At 42.6% G+C, this 25,252-nt stretch overlaps 1 protein-coding gene and 1 pseudogene across 4 annotated transcripts in view; one reads left to right on the top strand and one right to left on the bottom strand.

Annotated features, from left to right (window-relative positions):
* The first annotated feature begins 238 nt into the window (after nucleotides 1-238).
* On the top strand, nucleotides 239-11,013 carry LOC309654954 (deoxycytidylate deaminase pseudogene; annotated as a pseudogene). The gene is made up of 2 exons: nucleotides 239-273; nucleotides 400-11,013. The product of its transcript is annotated as a deoxycytidylate deaminase pseudogene (transcript).
* Nucleotides 11,014-11,280: 267 nt separating this feature from the next.
* Nucleotides 11,281-25,252, bottom strand: part of CD1D (CD1d molecule) — a 47,054-nt gene continuing 33,082 nt past the window's right edge. The window contains exons 4-8 of one of the 3 annotated variants that reach the window (XM_082423908.1): nucleotides 18,792-19,058; nucleotides 18,217-18,495; nucleotides 17,422-17,700; nucleotides 16,360-16,456; nucleotides 11,281-16,261 (exon numbers count right to left, since the gene is read on the bottom strand). In XM_082423908.1, the coding sequence (XP_082280034.1) occupies nucleotides 16,240-16,261; nucleotides 16,360-16,456; nucleotides 17,422-17,700; nucleotides 18,217-18,495; nucleotides 18,792-19,058 (944 nt within the window). In that variant the 3' untranslated portion in view covers nucleotides 11,281-16,239. Of the gene's footprint in view, nucleotides 16,262-16,359; nucleotides 16,457-17,421; nucleotides 17,701-18,216; nucleotides 18,496-18,791; nucleotides 19,487-25,252 lie in introns of those variants that run through there. The other 2 variants (XM_082423906.1, XM_082423907.1) reach the window with 2 other exon arrangements.

Consider the following 25,252-nt stretch of genomic DNA (forward strand, 5'->3'; position numbering starts at 1 on the left):
ACATTACTCATCAAAATCTGTGAGATGTACAGTTTTACTGTCCAGTTTTTGAATGCAGATTCTATATAGGTCAACTAGATGAATATTTTTATTTTGCTCCTCAAATCTTTTACATCTATGCTGATTTTTCTGGCTACCGTACTTACTAATAATTGTGAGAATTGTATTGAAATCTCCCTTGAAGGTCCATCAATTTTTGAGCAAAGTGGAATTTCAAGAGAAATTTGTGGACGTTAAAATGCTTACATTGGAACAAAGAAACAGTGAAAATCAGTGAGCTAACTGGCTTATTTAAGATACTGCCAATGGCCTGGGCATGCTTTGGCTGTGGCAAAAGGAACTTGCAGGTTTGCAAATCCCGGACAGGAGGATGGGCAGGTACCAGCCATGAGAACCCAGCTTCAGTGAAGTTTCCTGCAAAAAGGGGGTGACTATTTGGAATGGCCTGAGTATTTCATGGCAGTGGCCTTCTTATCATCAGCACAGAGAAGCAAAGATCCGAATTCCCAAGTCAGAGCCTGAATCCTAAAGGCAGAAAAAAGATCGTAGGGATTGGGTACAATAGCAATGACCTGCTACCTTGGAGAGTAAGCTGGGTACCAAATACCTTTACGTGTGCCATAACGAGCTGAATGCCGTCACAAACAAAAATTTGGCTGGTGTGAAAGTCTATAGTATGTGTTGCCTTGTTCCCATGTAAATGTGCTAAGCTTGTCATCCAGGCCAGTATAAAAGAAGTTATTCCCATGTCTGATAAATACCATGATAGTGATGAGACAACATCTGTGAGGCTCATATTTAATATGGCTGGGTTCACATCCAGAAAATTCACACCAAAGTACAGGAAGACTTTTACTGACTTTGATTCAATTAACAGCAGACGGAGCCAGAAGATTCTGTGAGCTACATCTCGTTAAATCTCCAGAAGATTGGGATTACCCTCTGCTAAGAAGCTTCTAGTGCCTTTCTTCTTGAAGTTACACATAACTTTTTAACAGTCAGTACAGCAAAAGTAGACATCTGAAGAATATAAAGCCTCATATCTTCCTGTCTCTCCTGTCACATGAAATCTACATCTGTTTAAGCTATTCATTTAGGGTTTAAAATTAAGGAGCCTGTAGACGGTCTGTCACATAGGGATTGAATGAGGGTACCACCCCCTTTTGTATCCTGGTTTGCTGGGATGCTGGTGGTTTTGCAGAAGGGCATCAGCTATCTGTCATTCGCTGCATGTCAGCAGCTGCTCTTCTCTGCTACGTGTGCTGGAAGGACAAATAAATAATTGTTGTGTTCTTAGCGAAGACGAACAGATACACTGATTTGAACATCTGGCCCAAATGAAGCATAACACGAAGTGTCCTTGGGGAAAAAAAATAGGGCCCAAATGACAGTAGCACTGAAGTATTTGCTTTAGAGGGTTTAGGGAAACACACCCACCGACCCAAAAACCTAGATAAAATGGCACATCTGTCCTGATAGATGATGATCATAGCTGAGCCAGGGATACTTCCTCTGCTCCTGTTATCCTGCTACACACAAAATAGTGGCATGCTGTCCCTTTTGGAGGCTTCCAATTTCTGGTTGCTGGTCACATGGAGCACTTACAGTGAGTTAATCTGAATAAGGAGTTATTCCTGGGGGAGACAGCCTGTCTAACCTTGTTGTCCCCAAGACAACGTTCTGCTGTGGTGGCAGCTGAGGTTGTATAAGTGGGAAGGATGGGGCATGCCCACTTCTTCCCCCACGTGGAAACATGTCGCTGATCTTCCATGTGACAACACAGCTCATTTCCAAGTCTGCTCTACAAGAGAAGAGTAAATTAATTCCTATCTAGTAAGTGAAATGTGAGAAATTTAGTCCACCTTGAGGCTCTTTATTCCAGATCTATTGGTGATGGAAGCTCCTTCACACTCCTGGTGCCACGGCTTCACTGACACAGATCTCAGTTACTAATCACTGTTGAATTGGGGGATGCTTGGCTATGTCCCTTGTCTTTAATCTCATTTAATTTTTAATAAACATGCTCAGTACCTTTGCTGAGAAAATGTTTCTTTGTCTTAAAGATTATTACCTTTTTAAAGTGCTCTTATATGTTTATGTCCATAAAAGAACAAGTATGAGGATCTTCATTGTGGAGTATCAGAGGTAACTTGGGTCCCTCAATAGGAAAACTGATACTATGTTGTAGACACACACCTTATTATGCAGCAATTAGAAACAACAAATTAGATGTACATATAGCAATAGAGAGGAATCTTAAAACAGTGTTTAGGGGAGGAAAGGTAAGAAAGAGTAAGAGATAGAAAGATAGGTAGTAGATAGATAGAGATGATAGATATATCAAACACCATTTGTGAAAACAAAATGCATGCACACAAAACAATTTTTAAGGACATATATAAACAAAAAGTTACCCATGAAACACTTTAAAATAGTTGCCTATGTATGAAAGTGGGAATGGAATTGGATAATGAGAATAAAGGAAATAAATAAATAAGTTAAACAAAAAAAATGTCCTTGCCCAGACCAAAGATGCTAATATGCCATGAGCTGAGGAGTATAACTAATTCATCACTCTATAACTGAGGTCCAACAGATAAATAAATAAACCCACAATAAAAGAACAGTAAAGGACTTCCCTGGTGGTGCAGTGGTTAAGAATCCGCCTGCCAATGCAGGGGACATGGGTTCAATCCCTGGTCCTGGAAGATCCCACATGCCGCAGAGCAACTAAGCCCACAAGCCACAACTACTGAGCCCGTGTGCCACAGCTACTGAAGCCCGTGTGCCTAGAGCCTGTGCTCCGCAACAAAGAGAAGCCACCGCAATGAGAAGCCTGTGCACTGCAACAAAGAGTAGCCCCCATTCGCCACAACTAGAGAAAGCCCGCGTGCAACAACAAAGACCCAGAGCAACCAAAAATAAATAAATTAATTAATTTAAATAAATAAATAAATGACAATTTTAAAAATATATTACTGTGGGTTATAGCTTTGAACAACATGAACATTTTTCTTATAGAGTCTCCTTTGTGTAGCTGCATGATTAAGTCAGTGATGAATGAGAAAACATAAGTATTTTATGCAATAATAGATTTAATACAAACAATGGGGTGTTACAAAATTGTTGAAAGGTAAAGAGAACAGTCTAGGCTGAGAATTGCAGAAATGACTCCCAGGATGTTTTAACTTGGACCAGGATTGCATTTAATCAGGTATGGTAATGTGACAGACACAGAGACAACTGCCTTTGCTAGAAGAGCTTATTACTTACAATTCCCAAGAGAAAGGGGCACACCATGCCATGCAGGGCCACATGGGATAGTACCAAGAGCAGTCAGGAGAGAGAAGGAATAAGGGGAAAGCATGGGCATAAGCCTCTATCGTGATTTCCACAGGGAAGGCAAGGCAGGGCAAAGTAAACAGTTTAAGATTGGGTAATTTGAATAATTTCAGTGGGCTATGAGTTATAAGGGTGGTCTCCAGTTGTTTGGTACCTGGTCCTGGCGTGATTAAGGGTAGGGAAAATATTGGCTTGGTATGTGAGAATTAATAATGGAGGCGGTTGGGGAATATGGGATTCGGATTGGTTGGTTTGCATGTGAAAGACTTGTTCACAGGAGAGTTGTTTGCTATCTCAAGGAATTAGCTATCCCTGGGAGGAGCAGTCCCTCCCTGGCAGGTAAGGTCCTCAAGATGTCAGAGCATCATAAAATATAGAAAATAAAAAAACATGATTAACACACAGGACACTTTACAACGGAGTCACAGTGGTGCTTAGGGGAGGGTGAGTCCTTAATCTATTAAACTCAAAGCCAAATTCAATACAGTGGCTGTAATCCAGGGAAGCTGGAGTTGGAGAGATTCTTCTACCACTGCTAACCACGACTACCGTCTATGAACACAGAGATCTGGAGAATGGAAACTGGAATACAACCACAACTCTATTTTCCAGTGAAGAAAAATAGAGTAGGAAAAGTTCTTCATTTATTCCTGACTTCCAAAGGTCACATATGTGGAATCCTCTTCCAGATAAGATAGAAAAGCAAAAACCACATTTACCTTCTGGCCTGACACAACTAAAAAAAGTGGACGATCTATATGAAACAACAATGTTCGGACATTGACCATCAGGCAGTACAGGACAGTGATGTCTGAGAGAGGGTAAATAAACAAGGTGAGTCAATTCACTGCTTAAAGAGAGATTCTAAGATGCAGCCCAGGGAAAGGGATATATGTAGAGCCTAGCAGTCTCTCTGAGTTGAGGATACAGAGTTAGAAGTTCAGAAAGACAAAGGTGGTTATATTTCACAGGGCAGAGTTGCAGAGAGGAAAAAGCTGCACAGAGAAGTCCACAGATCTGCAGTTGGCACCCCTCTAGTACTTCAGTGAAGTACTGAAGAGGGTATTACTTAAAGTAGTGGGTCAGAATTAACCCTAAAGTCTGCTCTGATCCTACCTAACAACACTTAAAATCAAGGCTCTAAAGGATCAGAAAGTTTTCCAAGTAACTTAATTTTAACCCAAAACAAAGTTCAAACGAAGTAAACAGAAAAAGTATATCAATGAACAGATCAATAAAATTGGTAAAACTCTAGCCTGACTAGTCAGTAAAAAAAAGAGGGAAGACACAAATTAACAATAACAGAAAGGAAAGAGGTAAAATAAACACAGATCCCACATATGTTAAAAGATTAATAAGGGAATATTATAAGTGACTTTATGCCATAAATTTAACAACTTTGAAGAAAAGAATAAACTCCTTGAAAAACATGGACTACCAAAGTTCACTTAAAATGAAAGAGATCACCTGAATAAGTTTACTTCTATCAAAGAAATTGAATTTGTAGTTAAAAACCTTTCCACAAATGTCACATGAGTGCATCTAACTGGTGAAATCTAATTTACAAACTCCAGCTGCAAAGAAGTTGGAAAAATGTGGTTTTTACCTTTCCAGACTCTGCCATAAAAGAAGGTACCAAAGGAGGATTTAGCAAGCCAATCGGTAGTATCCACCATTCTGCATTTTGGATAAAGTGGTTTTTTCCTAGATTCCAGTAATTTGGAAAAGCAAAGAGAAAATAGTATATGTACCGCCCCCACCAAATATATATATATTCTCCTCCACTCTGAAAAACTCTTGAGTGAATTGCAATTGATCATTAGATTTTGGAGCAAGGGAGCCAACACACACGCACATCAGGGAAGCAGGCAATGGATCAATGGGTTCCAGGAGGCTGAGGAATGGAGCTACCCAAATAGTCCAAAGAGTTAGATACCAGGAGTGAGAAAGATGGCAAAGGAAGGTCATGTATTAAGATTTTAGTTGTTTGGGGTAATGACCAAGAGTAAAAATTATGCAAAATTTTGGGTAAGTATGTAGAGTTATTATCAGATTTATATGCTATCTGTTGTCTTATTTTATACTAATTCATATTAATTTAAATTATTGTTATCATAGTTCATCATACTGTGTTACAAAAGATGTCATCGATTGTAAGTACACCAATATTTTAGGTAGCACTGGGAAAGGAAAAACACTGCCAAATGAACACAATATTTTTTTTTATCATTTCACGTTTTAACTTTAATTTTTTATATCTTTTAAACTTCTCTACACATAGATATTATTCATTCTTGTGAATAAACAAAAGAAAAATTTAAGATAAATTAAGGATTCTTAAAACCTCATAAAGTTGTTGTAGTTCCTCCAAGTCAACTTTAATAGACCTAACTCATTTTATTCAATGACTCCCCATTGTTCTATGTTTTGCCCATAACAGAGACTTCTAGTTGCCTCCCCAAATTCATTAGTAACAAAACCTAATATTTAGCTAGGCACATTATCACCAAACTAAATACTACATCTCCCAGCTTCACTTGCACATTGGTTGGTGTGCTTCTGTGACTACTTACCAAGAAGCAGCAGAAGGGTTGTTGGTGTGTCTTACTTCTGAGAATTCTCCTTAAAGGGGGAAGAAAGGAGATGTCCTTCCCTTCCTCCAGCCTGCTACCCAGAATCTATCATGATAAAACATTAGCATTTCATGTTGAAGCATGACAGTAAGTAACCAAGCAATGAGGTGGAAGAAGCCTGAGTCTCTGTTAACTTAATGGAGCTACCTTTGAGTGCCTATCTCTGGATTTCTTCTATTATGTGAGAGAGAAATAAACTTTTATTTTGTTTCAGCCCCTGTTATTTGAGCTGCTTATGCTTTAAGCAACTACATCTAATCCTAATTAATGCTTGCTTCTATTTTTTGCCGCTACAAAATATATACATATACGCCTACATACATACGTAAACATACATACGCTGCAACAATCATTCTTGGACATACATCCTCACATTCTGGTGCTTTTATTGTAATAAAATACAGTCCCAAGAGTAGAATTTCTGAGCTGAGAAGTCTGTGAATTTTTCATGTGAAGAGATTTTTGCCAAATAGCTTCCCACAAGGCTGTTTTTAAAAATCATATATGTATTATTCTCCTTCATTGTTGTCAATTTGTTAGGATAGAATGGATATTTCATTTTTACTTTAATTTGCATTTCCATGACTACTAATGAGGATGATTATCTCTTCTTATGTTTATTAGCCATTTTGGATTTGTTTTATGATTGATCTGTTCAGTCTTTGCCAATTTATTGTTTGAGTGTTGAACTTTTTCTCATAAATTTATGAGACTCTTCTCATTATTAATGTTAGCTAACACTATCTGTACTTTGCAATAGAGATATTTCCCCCAATCCACAATTGATTTATGTCATCTATTGCCGTACAAAATTTTTATTTTTTTAATATGTGTATATTTTATAGTTTCTGAATTCCTATTTTGGTTAAAAAAAATCTTCAAAACCTCACTCTTTAATACATCTGGGGCTTCCCTGGTGGCACAGTGGTTAAGAATCCACCTGCCAGTGCAGGGGACACAGGTTCGAGCCCTGGTCCGGGAAAAGCCCACATGCCACGGAGCAACTAAGCCCGTGCACCACAACTACTGAGTCTGTGCTCTAGAACCCACAAGCCACAACTACCGAAGCCCACATGCCACAACTACTGAAGCCCACGCACCTAGAACCCGTGCTCCGCAACAAAAGAAGCCACCACAAGAAGCCCATGCACCGCAGCGAAGAGAGATCCCTGCTCGCCGCAACTAGAGAAAGCCCACACACAGCACTGAAGACCCAACACAGCCAAAAATAAATAAATAAAATAAAAAATTTATTAAAATATATATATGGAATTTATTTATATTTATGCTATGAGATAGAGTTCCAATATTATTTTTTTCTAGATGGATAGCCACCCCCTCATTTATTATTCTTTTGCAGTGATATAAAATAACATATCATATATTCCCATATATACTGAGATCTATTTCTTACCTCTCTATCCTACTCCTCTATTCAACTGTTTGTTGATTTTATCACCATAGTATTTTCCTGATGGTGCCTCTGAGTTTTAATATCCAGAAGGGCAAATCCCATACCCCCACCATATTTTTTTCATATTTTTAGCCATTTTAATAGTACTTAGAATCTCATTTAATTCATACATCATGGGAATTTGATATTTAATTAAGTTAAATCTTCTAAAACAAGAATAGAGTATATCTTTTCATTAACTCAGAACATGTCTTTTGTCATTCAGAGGACTCTACATATAGGGTTTTCTTCATATGGGGGTCTATACCATTCTTGTGAAATTTATTCCTAAGTATTTTATATTTTTGTCACTTTTTTGAATGAACTGTTTATTTCTGTTTCCAGTTCCTAGTACAGAGAAGTATTGCTAATAGACAGAACACCTTTGATTTTCATATATTTACCTTTTCTACATAACAAAATTCCCTTATAAATTCTAGTACTTATTTGATTTTTTTAAATAGGGCTCCTTGGGTTTTCTCAGTATATGTCTTATCATCAGTGAAAAGACGTGAGTTTATTTTTCTTTTCACATGTGTAGGGGGCATAAGGGTCCCTTTGCCTTATCTGCTGGCTTTCAGACCCAACAGAAGGATGCTTTAGCTTAGCTTTTCAAACGCTGCAAAGTCAGTAGGCTATCTCAACTGTTCCATCTCTATATAACTCACCCTGTCTAGTCTTGTGCCACTGATTAAGTTATTTGTGTCAGGTTCCCCTTGATCATGATGGTGAGAAATTAACTCTACTTCCTGCCTCTCCTTTACCATCGTCAGTACTTTGAAAGTCTAAAATACATAACAGAAGATACAATTTTGCACCTACTAAAAACTGTTCACCATAAGTCACATTCACATTTTTGAGTTGAAATTTCTCAAGGTCAGTATCCTTCTCTCACCAAAAAGATGTCAAGCTGGCATTGCTGTGATGGAATTGCTATTGTTGAATTTTAGAATCTGAAGTACAGGCCATATATGCAACTTTCCACTTTCTTCCATTTCTAGCTATTCTGTTTAGAACTAACAGAAATTAATCTCAGATTAATTTTTTACCCTGCTTTTACAATGGGTCTCTTCCATCTGCCAACAACTGTATGTTGACTTATGGACTATAAGTCATTCTGTAGTTGTCTCTCCAACTGAACTCATTATAGTCCACAGTAATATCAGAGGTCAGGATTAAATTCTAAGTCCATCTCAACACTTTAATTTTCCAATATAGTCACAGCAAGTGTATCAAAGTGCATTAGCTCCAGTGCTAGGGGTTATAATTTATGCAGGATGCAGACATGGAATGCAAGACAATTCTGAGCAATCCTTTTCATTTGCAACTTGCATTGTTTTCACCTCTGCAGAAGAGATTTTTGGTAATGTTACCTGGTTCTTTTTCTGTTTTGATTGACTGCCCTTTTTTAATAGCCCTTTACTACTGCTCTACATGTATCAGCAACACCGAGTTGTTTAATTGTTCATCTCTGTGTTCTACTCCTGCCACAGCCCTCAGCCCTCCAACTCCTAAAATAGCTTTTCACAAACAAGGCCTCTAGTTGATTTTCATTCTACCAAGCGGAACAAGGAAGTTGTAAATGTTTCCCTTAAGTTCTGAAAACAAGCCACTTAAAGACAAAAGGTACAGCACTAAATCTGGCTTGATAAAGGAAATATATTATTACAATTAAATCTACAATTGTCCCCTGTCTTTCCACCTGGAGGCAATTTTCAAATCATAGCATAGCAAGGGAAAACCCAAGAAGAGCATGGAAATCTCAGTAAGTTGAGGAGACAGAGATGGAAGTTCAGTCTCTGTGACCCATTTAAAAAGGTCAAGTGGTCTTGGGACTTCCCTGGCAGTCCAGTGGTTAAGGCTCTGTGCTTCCATTTCAGGTGACACAGGGTTTGATCCCTGGCCTGAGAACTAAGATCCTACATGCTGCGTGGTGTGGCCAAAAAAAAAGAAATAAAAAGGACAAGTAGTATAACACCTGAGATGGAGTCCCAAGTTCAAGAAACTCAGTGACACACACACACACACACACACACACACACACACATACACGCACATGCTGGGGCACACTGAAATCAAATGTTCTAAACAAGAGAGAGAAAGAAAAAAAATTTAAAGCAACTGGGGGAAAGCATACTTTACATATGTGGGGGAAAATAAGAATAAACACAGACTTGGGTCAATAACAATGCAAAGCAGGAGGCAGTGGAACAACACCTTTATGGTGCTTGAAAAATCTTCAAATCAGAATTCTATATTCTGCAAATATCTTTCAAAAATGAAAAAAAAAAAAGCCTATTTCAGAAAATAAAAGCTGAGTGAATTTGTTGCCAATAGATCTGAACTATAAGAAATATGAAAGGAATTTCTTCTGGTTGAAGAAAAAAGACAATAGATGAAACCTTGGATCTGTAGAAAAGAATGAAGAGTACTAGAAATGGTAAATACATCAGTAAATATTCAAGAATATTTCTTCTTTTTTTGAAATATTTTAACAATAACTTTAAAGAAAAAACAATGAATTGTGGAGTTAAATTCATATATAAAATTCATATATAAAAGTAAACTTCCTGACAACAATACACAAAGGACAGGAGGGGGGAAATGGAAATACATTGTGCATGGTTCTCACAATATATGTAAAGTAATATAATATTATTTAAAGGTAGCCAGTGATATATTTAAAAAAATATATTGTAAATCCTAGAGCAATGCCTTTAAAAAGGTTTAAAAAGAGGCATACCAGTAAGCCACTAGTGGAGAAAAAATAGAATCCTAAAAAGGAAAACGTACAGATGGGACAAATAGAAAACAAATGGCAAGAAAGTAGACTTAACCCATGTCAAAAATTGCATTAAAGTTAAATTTAATCATTACATTTAAGTGGTCAAAACACTCTAGTTAAAAGGCAGAAATTGTCATAATGGATAAAAAAGCAAAACCCAACTATTTTCTATCTACAGAAAACACACTTTAACAATAAAGACACATATAGGTTAAAAATAGAAGATGGAAGAAGATACACTAAGTAAACCTTAATAATAAGAAAGCACGAGTAGCTATTTTAATGTCAGACAAAGTAGAATTCAGGATAAGGAATATCAGAAATAAAAGAGGGGGGACTTCCCTGGTTAAGACTTCACCTTTGGGCTTCCCTGGTGGTGCAGTGGTTAAGAATCTGCTGGCCAATGCAGGGGGCACAGGTTCAAGCCCTGGTCCGGGAAGATCCCACATGCTGCGGAGCAACTAAGCCTGTGCACCACAACTACAGAGCCTGCGCTCTAGAGCCTGCGTGCCAAGAAGTCGGCGTGCCTAGAGCCCATGCTCGGCAACAAGAGAAGCCACCGCAATGAGAAGCCCACGCACCGCAACGAAGAGTAGCCCCTGCTCACCTCAACTAGAGAAAGCCCGCGTGCAGCAACAAAGACCCACCGCAGCCAAAAATAGATAAATAAAATAAATAAATTTAAAAAAAAAAAGACTTCACCTTCCAATGCAGGGGGTGTGGGTTCCCTCCTTGGTCAGGGAGCTAAGATCCCTCATGCATGCCGCAACTAAGACCCAGTGAGCCTAAATAAATAAATAAATTATATATATATATATATATATATATATATATATATTTTAATCTCTAGATTACAAGGGAACCTTTTTTTTTTTCTTTTTTTTTTTGGGCTGTGTTGGGTTTTCGTTTCTGTGCGAGGGCTTTCTCTAGTTGCGGTGAGCGGGGGCCACTCTTCATCACGGTGCGCAGGCCTCTCACTATCGCGGCCTCTCTTGTTGCGGAGCACAGGCTCCAGATGCGCAAGCTCAGCAGTTTTGGCTCACGGGCCTAGTTGCTCCGCGGCATGTGGGATTTTCCCAGACCAGGGCTCGAACCCGTGTCCCCTACATTAGCAGGCAGATTCCCAACCACTGCACCACCAGGGAAGCCCCTAAATAAATAAAGAAAAGATCCTGCATGCCGCAATCAAGATCCCGCATGCGGCAAAGAAGATCCCACATGCCACAACTAGAGACCTGGTGCAGGGACTTCCCTGGTGGTGCAGTGGTTAAGAATCCGCCTGCCGGGGCTTCCCTGGTGGCGCAGTGGTTGAGAATCTGCCTGCTAATGCAGGGGACACGGGTTCGAGCCCTGGTCTGGGAAGATCCCACATGCCGCGGAGCAACTGGGCCCGTGAGCCACGATTACTGAGCCTGCGCGTCTGGAGCCTGTGCTCCGCAACAAGAGAGGCCGCGATGGTGAGAGGCCCGCGCACCGCGATGAAAAGTGGCCCCTGCTTGCCACAACTAGAGAAAGCCCTCGCACAGAAACGAAGACCCAACACAGCCATAAATAAATAAAAATAAATAAATTAAAAAAAAAAAAAAAAAAAAAAAAGAATCCGCCTGCCAATGCCGGGGACATGGGTTCGATCCATGGTCCGGGAAGATCCCACACACAGCGGAGCAACTAAGCCCTTGAGCCACAAAGCCTGGGTGCCTATAGCCCGTGCTCCACAACAGAAGTCACTGCAATGAGAAGCCCACACACAGCAACGAAGAGTAGCCCCTGCTCACCACAACTAGAGAAAGCCCGTGCACAGCAATGAAGACCCAATGCAGCCAAAAATAAATAAATTTAAATGTGGCATGTTTAAGAAGAAAAAAGAGTACATAACTGGAGAGATTATATTTGCAGAACAGAAAGTAAATATTATAAAAAAAAAAAAAACTGGCACAGCCAAATAAATAAAAATTAAAAAAAAAAAAAGGTAATGTATACACTCATGTATAAACCAGGGAGGAAAGATGAGGAACTCATTATTGGATAATCCTGATTTTCACAAGAAAACAGGAAAGATGGTTCTGCAGGGTGAAAAGCAGGGACAAACATGTGGAAACACCCCCATAGAGATGGTTCAATAAAATCAGTAAAAGAATACAAGTCTTGCGAAGACCCAGCCGGAGTAAGTAAAAGAAGTTGAAGAGAATAAAGCCTTTCCCATCACCATAGCTCAGAGCAGGAACTCAGCTGAAAATAAGGGATGATAATGAACACAGAAGACAAAGAAAGATCAGAGGGACAAGAGAATCTGGGGAGTGGGCCATAGGAGTGGGAAGATTTACGTGACCTGAGAATAGAGGCCTGTCCCAGGAGGAAGATCAGAAGAGCCAGGGTTGAGCCACTGCGCAGCACAAATAGAAAACAATAAATCAACAGAAAATTTGTCTGAGCCAGTCCCAGTTTACACCTGTCCTGGCCTAACAGTTAACCATACCCCTCTCAACTACACCCTGGACAAAGGCCCCTGTGAATGAGAAGAGCAGATGCACTAAAAGTGGAGCAGGTAATGACTCCTGAGGATGGTTTTGGCAAAGAAGAACATGAAATCTAAGTTCTTGGAGGAAGAGCTAAACCACAAAGCAAAGTGGGTCAATTCCATGTCATAGACTTATGAGCAAAAGCAAATTCAAGAAATAGCTTTGGAAAGTTCAGATTTCCTATGTATGGTCAAGAGTAGGCACATGTATCCACCTGAGTCCAATCAGGAAATAGAAACCACACAGTGAGCTAAACCGAGGAAGTTTAATAGAATTATTAAACTATAATGGGAAAATAACTATAAGACATAAGAAAACTCTCCATGGAACTCTAGGGCCGAAGGAGAATATTTAAGGCAGAATAAAGTTGGAAGGGTAACCCCTCCCCAAGCCTGGAGCACAGACTTCCTTGGAGAAGGTGTCATTTAGCCCTTTGGGAAGCAGAGAAGTTTGCTGGTTTGTCCAGGGCAGAGCTGGTCTTCAGTCACTGGACAAGCTGGAAGCAACCCTCCAGACCTCAGATGGGGGCTTGCAAAGAGAGTGAGACTCAGCGGAAACCTCTGGGCAGCAGGTGGACTTAGCAGAGGCCATATGACCATCTGAAGAGAGGATGGGGCACTGGGAGGGGCAGAAAGCCTTCAGAGGGCTGGTTTCCATGTGAAGGTTATTGCCAGGCTGAAGCTACAAGGTTACTGAGTGTCCATGAGCTCTGGGCACATGGCTGAGGCAGCACCCCATAGGATGCCTTCACACCCACTCTGCTGACCCGCCCTGCGGTAGCTGGAAACTACAGGAGAGTGCCTATCTCCTGCAGGACCTCTCCAGGGCCCTCTACTGGAAAAGCTTATCATTGTGCTCGCTTTGAAGAAGAAATGATTAGAGGAATTTCATCCATTATCACTGAGCATATAATGAAGGATGAATTTGGAGTTCAAGGGCAATAAATTGACACTCAGCACAGCACTCAATAAGGAAGCTGATATCCATAAAGAGAATATTAGCACACTCTAAAATGAATTCTAAGGACTTCCTGAGATATTTTGAACTGAGTATTTGAAGGAAGAAGACAGAATTTCCTAGAGAAATAGACATTTACCTCCAAAATAAACCAAAGTTGCTTAAAAACGAACCAGAGCTAAGGTAAATTCATGCTGAAGCATTCCCAAAAAGATTGCAGAAAGCACTTTAACACACATGCCCTAAGATTGCAGAAGGCCAATGGGACTGGTTCAGAAGCTTGACACTGCTTGAGGAAGCGAAGCTGAAGCGCATCACCTAAGGGCAGTGTGGTACCCAAAACTGTTAACAGGCCCTACATTTTTAAAGGCATTGCAGATTGCCAAACATTTGTAAACATTTGCTCCCCACAGCATTTGTGAGATAAACTATCTCAGTCCATTTGGGCTGCTATAACAAAATACCATAAACTGGGTGGCTTAAAAACAATAGAAATTTATTTCTCATAGTTCTGGAGGCTGGGAACTCCCAGATTAAGTGAGGGTCCACTTTCTGGTTCATAGACGGCAACTTCTTGCTGTGTCTTCACATGGTGGAGGGGATAAGGACCTTTTTTTTATTATTTTACATTTTATTATTTTACATTTTTATTATTATACATTGGAGTATAGTTGATTTACAATGTTGTGTTAGTTTCAGGTGTATAGCAAAGTGATTTAGTTATACCTATACATATATCTATTCTTTCTTAGATTCTTTCCCATATAGGTTATAACAGAATATTGAGTAGAGTTCCCTGTGCTATAGATAAGGACCATTTTTATAAGGGCACTAATCCCATTCGCAAGAGCTCAGACCTCATGATTTAATCTCCTCCCAAAGACCTCACCTTCTAATACCATCACCTCGGGTATTTGGTTTTCAACATATGAATTAGCGGGGGTTGGGGGGCGGGGGACACAGGACATAGACGTTCAATCTGTAGCATGATCAGGACAGACATTATTATCTCCATTTGGCACAGGAATAAAGTGAGTCAGAGGAGACTATGGTCTCCTGATCCAGTGCACTTGCTTGTTCACCTCACTGTATCTCTACTTCCTGCTTCAATTTCCCCTCCCTCTAGGAAGCCTTCCCTAACTAATCTCAGGCCAACATTTTCACTTAGCATTCTGAGGAATCCATTGCTTAGCACTGTACAATACCTGCAAACAGCAGTTCTCTAACTGAACATCAGAATCATCCGAGGGCTTGTTAAAACACAGGTTACTGGTCCCCACTCCCAAGATTTCTCATTTCAGTAGGTCTCGTCTTTTGGGGGGGTGGCCCAAAATAATTTGCAAGTTTCCAGCTGATAATGAGGCTACAGGTCAGGAAACCACAGTTTGGGAACCATTGATTTAGAAACTAGCTGGATTTCCACCCACGTCCTAGGTTCAACCTGAAAGTGCAACATAGAAAATGCCGTCTTAATTTTCTCAAGCAAAGACTTCAAAAGTTTAGTCTCAATTTTTCTGGATGTTCGAGGGCCTTGAGTGCCAAGAGACGACTTCCCTGATAGCTAACAGATGATTTTTAACTTGGCCTTCTCATTTTTTTGGCATCAGGAAGGGCTGCTGTTCCTCTACGTTTCCTGCTTCTTTTCTCTAAGCTAAGAATAGAGCAGACAGTGGGGCCATCATCACTAGCGCTCACGTCTACCCAAATGGGTTCAGCCCAGCCCACATATTGTCTCATTCAATAGCTATAAGTAGGACCACTTGAGAAAAATATCCCTACCAAAAGTAGCTTTTTCTACATAATATAAATACACCATGATTTCTCCTCTTTTAATCAAGTTACGCCAAGTAAAAAGCTTGAGACACCTCTGTTTCTTACAGCCTAATTTTCTTTTAAAGAGAAAATGTCCCTCTTTATAAATCCAAATTCACAATAGAAACTAGGTCCTGAAACTGCCGATATGTCATTCAGGACAAACTTTTTACATTAGAGACACAAACTGGGAGCCCCAGGGTTGTCATCAGCCAGCAGAGGTGTATTTGGGGTATCCCACACCCCAAATATTGTAAGAGTTTGAGTCGACACATTAATATCAGGCGTGTTCACATATAAACCTAGACTTCCACTTTTCTTGAAAAAAATGTGGGTTACAGCCAAGCCAGGGTCTTACTTTATACTTGATAGCAAACAGCTGGACCTGTTTCCTTTGGACAGGAAAAGTGCTTTCCAGTTCACTGCAGATTCCATCATTCAAATAATGACCACACACACACACACACACACACACACTTACACCCCAGCCTTTATCTGCTTGTCCCTGAGAGGTATCTGAGTTTGCACTTCTGTTTTTACAGAACCACGTGGGCTTATACACTTGTAATATACTGAAAAAGAACTTAAATCCTCTTAGATAAAGTGTTCAAAGGACGTGACAAAAGCTGCCTTATGATTGTTCTCTGCTTCTTCAAGGTAGCTGTCTTTCACCCTCAAATTCTGAGCACTAAAGCCCTGAAATCCTGAGGTCCAGACAGACAGGTGTGGTGAGGACAGTCACAGGATGTCTTGATAGAGGCTGCGAGAGAAAACAGAGACAGACCATAAGGAAAGGGGTAGAGGAGAAGATATGGGGAAGAAGTTGAGGGAAGGAGGAGATGGAAAGGAGAGACTTACCGGTGCTTCTTAAACCAGAATGCGAAGCCTCCACCAATCAGAAGGAGGGACAGCAGTATTGCCATGGCAATCAAGCCCACAGAGGCATGGCTCCGGTCTGTTTGAGGGAACACAGGATGTGTCTCATCCCAGAATCCCGCCCTATTTCAAGTCCCCTGGTATAAGCACATGTGAGGGTGCCAGGTGTTTCTTATTTCCTCCCCCACTTAATGTGCCCACTTGTATTCCTCTGAAGTTTACGTGCCCCGTCTTTTCCCAGGGTCTGGGCATCCATAATTCGGTTCACTTCAGCATATGCTAGTGCAATATATAGGGGAAGGCACCAGTTTTGTTGCTAGGCAGACCTGAGTCTAAATCCAGCTCTTCTAGTTTCTAATGATGAGACTCAGGGCAGTTTACCTGACCTAGCTTAGCCTCAATATCTCATCTATAAAATGAAAATAATAGTACCTGCTTCAAAGGACAGTTGGGATGATTAGTTGAAATGCTGTATGCAGAGTTTGCAGCTCACACAGAAGAAGCACTCAATAAACCACAGCTATCTCTGTTACCCTGCCTTTCAAAGTCCCCGGTTCTCTCTTCTGGGGAACAAATCCTCCTGGGATTCTGTACTTGCTGCCTATTCACTCTTCATCGCGGTGCGCGGGCCTCTCACTATCGTGACCTCTCTTGTTGCGGAGCACAGGCTCCAGACGCGCAGGCTCAGTAGTTGTGGCTCACGGGCCCAGTTACTCCGCGGCATGTGGGATTTTCCCAGACCAGGGCTCGAACCCGTGTCCCCTGCATCGGCAGGCAGATTCTCAACCACTGCGCCACCAGGGAAGCCCAGTCTGGTTTTTTTTTTTTTTTTTTTTTTTTGTATATGGAACACCTTGTCTCAGTCCTTTTTGAGTTCAGATTTTTATTCCTCTCCTTTCAGAATCCTCTCCTTCTATCCCTCCTGGTATGGGGCTTCATTTCCTCCATCTTGGGTGTGTCCACTCCCTCCCCTTCCCCAGTCCCTCCCTCTATGCTTGAGGACCGTCTCCTCCCATTCCCAGCTGGGCCCCGGTTCTATCTCACCCCAGTAGAGGATGATGTCCTGGTCTCCTAAACTGCTGTGCTTCACTCGGCAACTCAGACCAGTCGCCTCCCCAGCCGTCACATCCAGGGTTACTCGGAGATACCAAGTCTCATCAGCGTTGGGCACAATATCTCCTTGCTGAGTGCCAGACTGCTCCCGCTCGCCCCTCATCCACGTCACCCACACGGGTTTCGGGTAGAATCCTGAGACATGGCACACCAGCAGCAGACGGCCAGGCCCAGGACTGGGGCCACTGGACAGCCAAGCCTCGGGCTTCACTGTATCCAACAAGGGAATGAGGGATCTTAAAGTGAAGACTCTGCATTAGAGGCTCTGGGCCTCATAGCAGGCTCATTCATCCTACATTTCCACCTCTGGAGATGAACTCCCACAACTTCAATCCGTTTATACTAGCTTCTTCAGGAAAGGCTTCCCTGATCCCCATTCCCTTTCCTGATCCGGTCTACTGTAAATGCCCCTTCTCTGTACTCCCAGGGCACCCTGTGTTCAGCTGCAACATATGTAGCATGTTTCAAACACTGCTTGAACTGTTCATCTGTCTTATCATCTTCCCCCTCAAGCAGAGATCCTGCTTGACCCCCAGTGCTTATTTAATTCAATTCATGGAACCCAAAGGGCGCTCAGTTAATGTCTGTGGAATGAATAAATACCCTCACACCTTATCCATCCCCTTCTCTTCCCATGATGCTCAAAGGGATGTGAACCCTGGAATGAAAACCCCAGATGGAGCCCAGAGTGGAGTGGAGGGCAGGAGGTGACAGAGGCAGGCTGACCTTGCTTCTCCAGCTCGGACTTCCCTGTCTCCAGGATGCCTCTGAGAAATCGGGGGCAGATGTCGTGGAGGAGCCACTGCACTGTTTCCCTGGTCCCTTGGTCCTGGTTGAGCACCGTGCAGGCCATCTGGCCCCAAGGTGGGGCATCTGGAGCTGACACCCAAGACGTTCCCTGGAAACTCAGGACATCTCTTCCTTGAAATGCTACACGGATGAAGCTTTCTGAGGTGTTCCCCGGGAGCACCTCACATCCAGCAGATACCTGGATCTCAAAGGGGTCTGAGGAGAGGAATGGAGAGAGAGCTATGAAGGGCTTAAAAGATTGAAAAGGGTGGAAGAAATTGGCGCGAGGTTTACACTGGGGACCCAGAGTTCATGTAAATGAGAGTGCGTGACCTGTAGCAGGAGGAACAAGGGGTATTTTGACAAGTCAAGCTGAGACCTCTCAGGCAGCAGTGGAAATCAGAAGGGAGAGAGGAGAGAATCTTATCAGGTGGGGCCAGAACCTCCCAGCTGGGCTCCTGCATCCACTGTCTCCCCCGGGCAACTCTCCACGATCCCATCCCTCAGCTCACAGTCGATGTGCAGCATTTTGACGAATTCCCGTATGTCCCTGGTGAAGCTTCTGCGATAAACCTGAAATGTTTGTTGCAGCTGCTCCCACTGCTGGTCGCTGAATGTGCCCTGGGACCAGGGCTTCAGGAAGCAGATGGTGTCCGAGTCATTGCGCCAAGTGTAGGCCTGCAGGTCCCTCAGCCACGCCAGGCCGTCCGTACGCATCCAGCTGCTGTTGGCGAAGGACGAGATCTGGAGGCAGCGGAGGGGGAAATGCCTTTGCGGGGCTGGAGAGAATGCAGGTCGGAGGGGCCGAGGGAGCGGTTGGCAGAGCAAAGAAGGGAGGAGAAGGAAGAAAAAAAGAAACAAACAAACAGATGGGCTTGGTAAGGAGGGGTGACGTCTACTAGCTCTGAGCCAAGCTCCCTCTCCCGGGGCCGAGGAGCAGGAGGCGGGGAGCATCAGGTTCTCGGGCGGGTGGATCAAGCTCCCGACTTTCCAAGGTGCATCTGTCTCCACCCTCCGGCAGCGAGCGTCGGCCCCTTTCCCAGCCCGGCTCCCTCTCGAAGCCCTCCACCCGGGCGCCCCTGTTCCACTCATCCTCAGAACGTCCCTAAATCTGGGGGAGCCTCCAGAACAACAGAAACAGCGGGCACCCCACGTCGCTGGGCAACGGAACGTCGCGGAGCTGCTAGCTCTGCTCTCAGACCACGGACCTCAGGCTCCTCCCCCGGCCCCTCCCTCCTCCCCGCCCCCCACGCCCTCCCACCAGCCCCTGGTTTCCACAGGCCCCGAACAGCCTGAACTTGACCAGGTTGCTGGCCAATTCCCAAGCCTGGACGCAGGCAGGACTCCCATTCTGGCTTGCCCGGGGTTTGCTTCCAACCCAGTCCAGTCCAGGGGTCCCTTTTTCATCTGCCAGATGGTCTGTCTCCTCGTTAGGTGTTTGAGCTGCAAAGAGCCCTGGTCGGTGTCCTAGGAATCCTGACACAGTCACTCAAGTGTTTCTCACAACCGGCTTGTCTAAATCTCCTTTTTCATCGTAGAGTTAAGGATAGCACGTGGAAAACTTTACAACCACTCTGTAAGTTTTAAAAACAGGACATAAAGTTGTATCTATCGTATAACTTCTACCATGTTAAAGATGCAAAAAAAAAAAAAAAAAAAAGTTTTTAAGTGAGAGGGAAGTCCATGGCTTAGCAGTGGTTGTCCCTAGGCAGAGAGACTATGGATGATTTCAATCTGCTTTACATTTTTTATGTCTTCCAAAATTTCTACAAGTGCAAACATCGCATTAATAATACAATAATAATATTAACCCTAATTTTCTCAGTTCTACATTGAGCGGATTGGACTGGGTTGGCTAAGATTTTTCAGGCTTTAATATCCCAAGATGCTTCCACCTCAGTGTCCCCATCCCCAGCCCCTCTTCCCTCCTGTCACGGTCCCTGCATCCACTCCTCCATTTTCTCTGTCTTGCCTGACTCCTTTTGGAGGAGTATCCCTAGACTCTCCTCTTCCTCCCCTCCCATCTCCCACCTGGTCTCTGCCTGCTCACTTTCTCCTCTGGCTCCTCACTCATTCACTCTCCAAATATGAACTTCTGTTTGAAAGAACAGAGACAAGATTATGATGCATACCTAGACAGCCAGCTTCCTACTTCTCACACTGAAAATAAAAGCAACAAGACCTAGCGGTTCAGAACTTCAGATCATGGTGAGAAAAGAAGGCCCCTCTTTGGTGAGTCTGAACCTGGGCAGCACCCCTGGCACCTCCCCCACCACTTCTTTTATCCAATCCATCGGCAACTCTCCTCTATTTTACCTCTTTTGAAATATCTCTTGTGTGTGCTCACTTGTCTACATTTCCACCTCCACCACCACCCTATCCTTTTGCCCCACCTCCTGAAACAGCTTTCTCAGGATATGGCCTACAAGACTGTGTGCCGTCTGACCTTGGTCTACTTTGCAGCACCATCTCTCACCCTAGTCTCACCTGTACTGGACCATAATAGCTGATATGCTTTCAGTTCCTCTAATATGCAAAGCTTCTTCCTGTCTGAGGTCTTTGCACAAATAATTCCTTCTGTTTAAAGCTCTTGGCCTCCTCCTCCCCTCACTCCCTTACAATCCACAGTTATTTCCTTCCTTCTCAGATCTCAGCTCAAAAGTCATTTTCTCAGGGGAGTCGTCTCAGACCTCCCAGACTGTGTGAACAAAGGCAGAAGAACTAGGTCAACCCCATCTCCACTCCTTGTACACCAGCTAGCTTTGTAAACCTTTCCTCCCGGCACGTATCAGAGCTTGTAATTATAGACATGTTCACAAGTCTGTCTCTCTGTGTCTTCTCCTCAATCCACTAAAGAGGGGCCAGAATTCAAGGAACATGTTTTCTTCCCATTCTGCCAACATTAACGCTTCCATTCTCCCTCACTCTGCTGTAGTGAGAGCCCTAAAGAGAATAGGCTTCTGCTCCTGCTTCTGCTTCTAGGCTGGCATCTTGGAGATAGCCCTTACCCAGCCTATCTTATGATGCTTAATGTTGCCCCAAAGCTGTTTGCCATAACATGGAAAAATTATTTCTATTATTTCAAGTAAGGGGTTAAGTGATTAAATCAGGATACAAAATTGCCCGAATAGTGGATAGAAGCCTGGAAGGGAGGGAAGCTATGAAGACGGAAATAAAAAGAAAAATAGTTATATGAATCATGGAACAATATCTAACTTTGCATTCTTGAAATTTCCAACCTCCCTTTAAAAACTTGCACAGTTCTGTTTAGTTTATCTGTATCTTTAAATTTTCAAGTACTATCATCTTTTCAGACATAAAGACAAGAACTATTTTTTATCAAGAACAAAAAACAGACAGTTGGGGCTTCCCTGGTGGCGCAGTGGTTGAGAATCTGCCTGCCAATGCAGGGGACACGGGTTCGAGCCCTGGTCTGGGACGATCCCACATGCCGCGGAGCAACTGGGCCCGTGAGCCACAATTACTGAGCCTGCGCATCTGGAGCCTGTGCTCTGCAACAAGAGAGGCCGCGATAGTGAGAGGCCCGCGCACCGCGATGAAGAGTGGCCCCCACTTGCCGCAACTAGAGAAAGCCCTCGCACAGAAACGAAGACCCAACACAGCCAAAAATTAAAAAAAAAAAAAAAAAAGTAAAAAACAGACAGTATAGCCTTCAAAAATTAGGATTACCTGGAGATAAATATATTTTTCCAAAGGTCGGTTGAGTCAGTCAATTTTTAGCTATTCCAAGATTCACTGCTTTCTTCTGGGAAGGGACTCATGGAATCATGGAAGAACCTTTTGGGGCAAGACTCACCCTCACATACTGGGGGTCAGAAAACCAGAGCACAGAGAGGTGGTGATTTACCCAAGTCCTCAAAATCAGCCCATGGCAGGGAGAAGTCAGCCATAGTAACTTCCACTTTGCCCAGGAAATGGCTACGATCCACGCCCCCAGATTAATCATGTCTTTGACTTCTAGAGTGTTTCTGGTTTCCAAAGAGCTTTCACATATGCCATTTTGTTTAATCCCCATAACAACTGTGAGAGATAGGGATTGTTATTCTTACTTTGTAAATGAGGAAAACAAATCAAAGAGAGTACAATGCAACACACAGTAATATCTCGGAGTCCACACTAGAACTTGATCTTCTAACTCCTGGTCCAGCATATTTCCTTTTCTCTCACAGCTGCATTCTGAGGTTGCACCTCCTACTCGAAGGAGGTGGTTAAATGATATGACTAGCATAGTTTCTTTTAACCTTGGGAGTCTGTAATCCTAGGTCATCACAGCTAGAGAACAGAGTAGGGATTTCTTGGATGGGAGTGAGGTTGGACTAGAATCCAAGAATCACAGATGATTTGACTAAAAATAGCCACAAATATAATTGGTTATGGACTAAGTAATCAGAAGCCCAAGTATCATGAAGGCTTTGTGAGTATTCCTCCCACCTCCCCACCCCCTACCCCTCTTCCCAGAGAGAGGAATAATGGGAACTTCCTGCTTTCTGCTGATTTTACCAAGCTGGCTTCAAAGTCATCTGTCTCCTATTGTAGTCTGATTGGTTCTGATCACCATATGTTGATTTGCATAGTTCTCTTTTTACTCCTGGCAGTACTTTCTGATTCTCTTTTTAATCCTAGCATTACTGTTCAGTAGGCTGGTTTGGTTTAAATTTCTGAATAAATTTCCCCACTGATCTCCATAGTACTTTCATTTGCTCTTACTGATTTATATGAATCATACACACATATCACTATCTGAAACTAACCGACTCACTTATTTTGCTTGTTTATTTTCTGATCTGTTTCCCTGGTCTTACTCAATACTATATCCCCAGTAAGTACAACATGGACTAGAAGATTGTAGATGATCAATAAATATCTGTTAAGCAAAAAACTTGCCAAGCACATTTTCTAGGTCTACAGCTATTCTAAGTGCTTTACAGCCATGGTCTTCTTTAATCCTGGTAAATATCCACAAGGTATCTTACTGATTTTGTTCACTGCTGTCTTCAGCACCTAGAATAGTCCCTGGGACAGTTTAGGCACTCAAATATTTTTCCCAAAAAACTGAAGATAAGTAGTATTAATCCATATTTTATTGATGGGGAAAAAATTGAAGTACAGAGATTTTAAATAACTTTTCACCAGCTTATACATATCTACTGTAGGAGTGTAACTTAAGTGTCTTCTTCGCAAATGTCATGTTCTTTTCACTGTACTATGTATCTTCCCTCATACTACCCCCAGAGAACACCTGAGTATGCTGGGATGTGGGAGGGCTGTTAAGGTGGAAAAAGTAGGTTAGAGTGAGGGAGAGCCAGGAGTTTCAGAACTGAAGATACTTGGGAAACCTTCTCTCAAGAGAGAGTCAACCTAAAACGTTTATAGATAGAGTATTGTCGACTGAAGAAAAAGGCACAACCTAAAAGTTGTATGTTTTAGGAACCTTACTGAGGACTAGAGCCTAGGAGACAGTCTCTCAAATAGCTCTGAGGAACTGCTCTGAAGAGGTAAGAAGCCAGGTTATATAGGAGATTTTGCTAAAAAAAAAAAAAACAAAGTAATCAAACATCAAAAGATTACTGCTAATCACAAAAAACAGACATCTAGAGTTAGTGATTTTAGTGCTTTCCTATGTATGGGAAGATGCTAGAGTCTGGGCACACTGAAATTATTCCTTAGATATGCATCTTAACCCCCGGGCCGCGGACCTGTACCGGTCCACAGCCTGCTAGGAGCCAGGCAGCACAGCAGGAGGTGAACAGAGAGTGAGCGATCGAAGCTCCGTCTGCCACTCCCCATCGCTCGCATTACTGCCTGAACCATCCCCGCCCCCCGACCCCGCCACCCGGGTCCACGGGAAACTTTTCTTCCACAAAACCGGTCCCTACTGCCAAAAATGTTAGGGACCACTGATCTAGGGCCAGTATTCTATTTTTCTCCATCCTGAATTCCCCTCAGGGTGCACCACTGGGGGGGCTAGCTACAGTAGCTGATGGCTTGATGGCAGGCAATACTGTCATTTACTGGAATGGCAGATGGAATGTGAATGTGCTCTGTGCGTGTGTGTGAAAGAGAGACAGAGACACAGATAGAGAATGTTGTGAGGGAGAACGGAAGGGAAAATGAGAATGAAACTGCATCGTCCATTACATAGTATTCAAGCTAACATAGCAGCAGTGTAACCAGCAAGCATTGTTGGAGTAGATCGAAGCCTCGGGAGTTGTAGACACTGCGGATATACTCTATATGTTCTATAGCTCAACAAAGAAAAATTGTGCACTATATGTTGTGGTCATATAGCAGAGTCAGAGAATCTAAAATTTAGATTCAAAGATTTCCATACCAAGTCTGTAAACCCACAGTGCGTGGATACTATGCACAGTACTGTACTGTGCACAGTAAACTGAAATAGGCATCATGTATATCAAACAGCAATCCAGATCTAGATCTAGCAATTCCACTCCTGAGTGCATACCTAAATGCATGCCTGTGATCTCAGAGAGGCAGCAGTGAGTGGTGGCTTGAAGCAAGATCTTAGTTCCCTGCCCAGGAATTGGACCTGGGCAGCCGGGGTGAAAATCAGGAATCCTAGCCACTAGGTCCACCAGGGGCTAGAGGCTAGAAGCAGAGTTCCCCTGGCTCATGCCCCCACTGAAAAATGCATTTCTCAAAGAGGCAAAAACTGTAAAAATAGGTGCAAAGTTTATTATTAGAGGCACAGCACAACAAGTGGGAGAGCACACAGAGAAACACTTTGTTTATTGAAGACAGAAGCAAGGCAGAGATATACAGCTGGAGAGAAAGGGTGTGGGCATCCTCCCTAATGAGGAGGAGCGCAGTAAAGAGGCAGTTAAATCATTTATATAGGAAGATGTGGTACATATATACAATGGAATATTACTCAGCCATAAAGAGGAACGAAATAGTGCTTTTTGCAGAGATGGCGATGGACCTAGAGATTGTC

The sequence above is a fragment of the Balaenoptera physalus genome (assembly GCF_965194825.1).
Source record: "Balaenoptera physalus genome assembly, chromosome: 1".
Classification (NCBI taxonomy): Eukaryota; Metazoa; Chordata; class Mammalia; order Artiodactyla; family Balaenopteridae; genus Balaenoptera; species Balaenoptera physalus.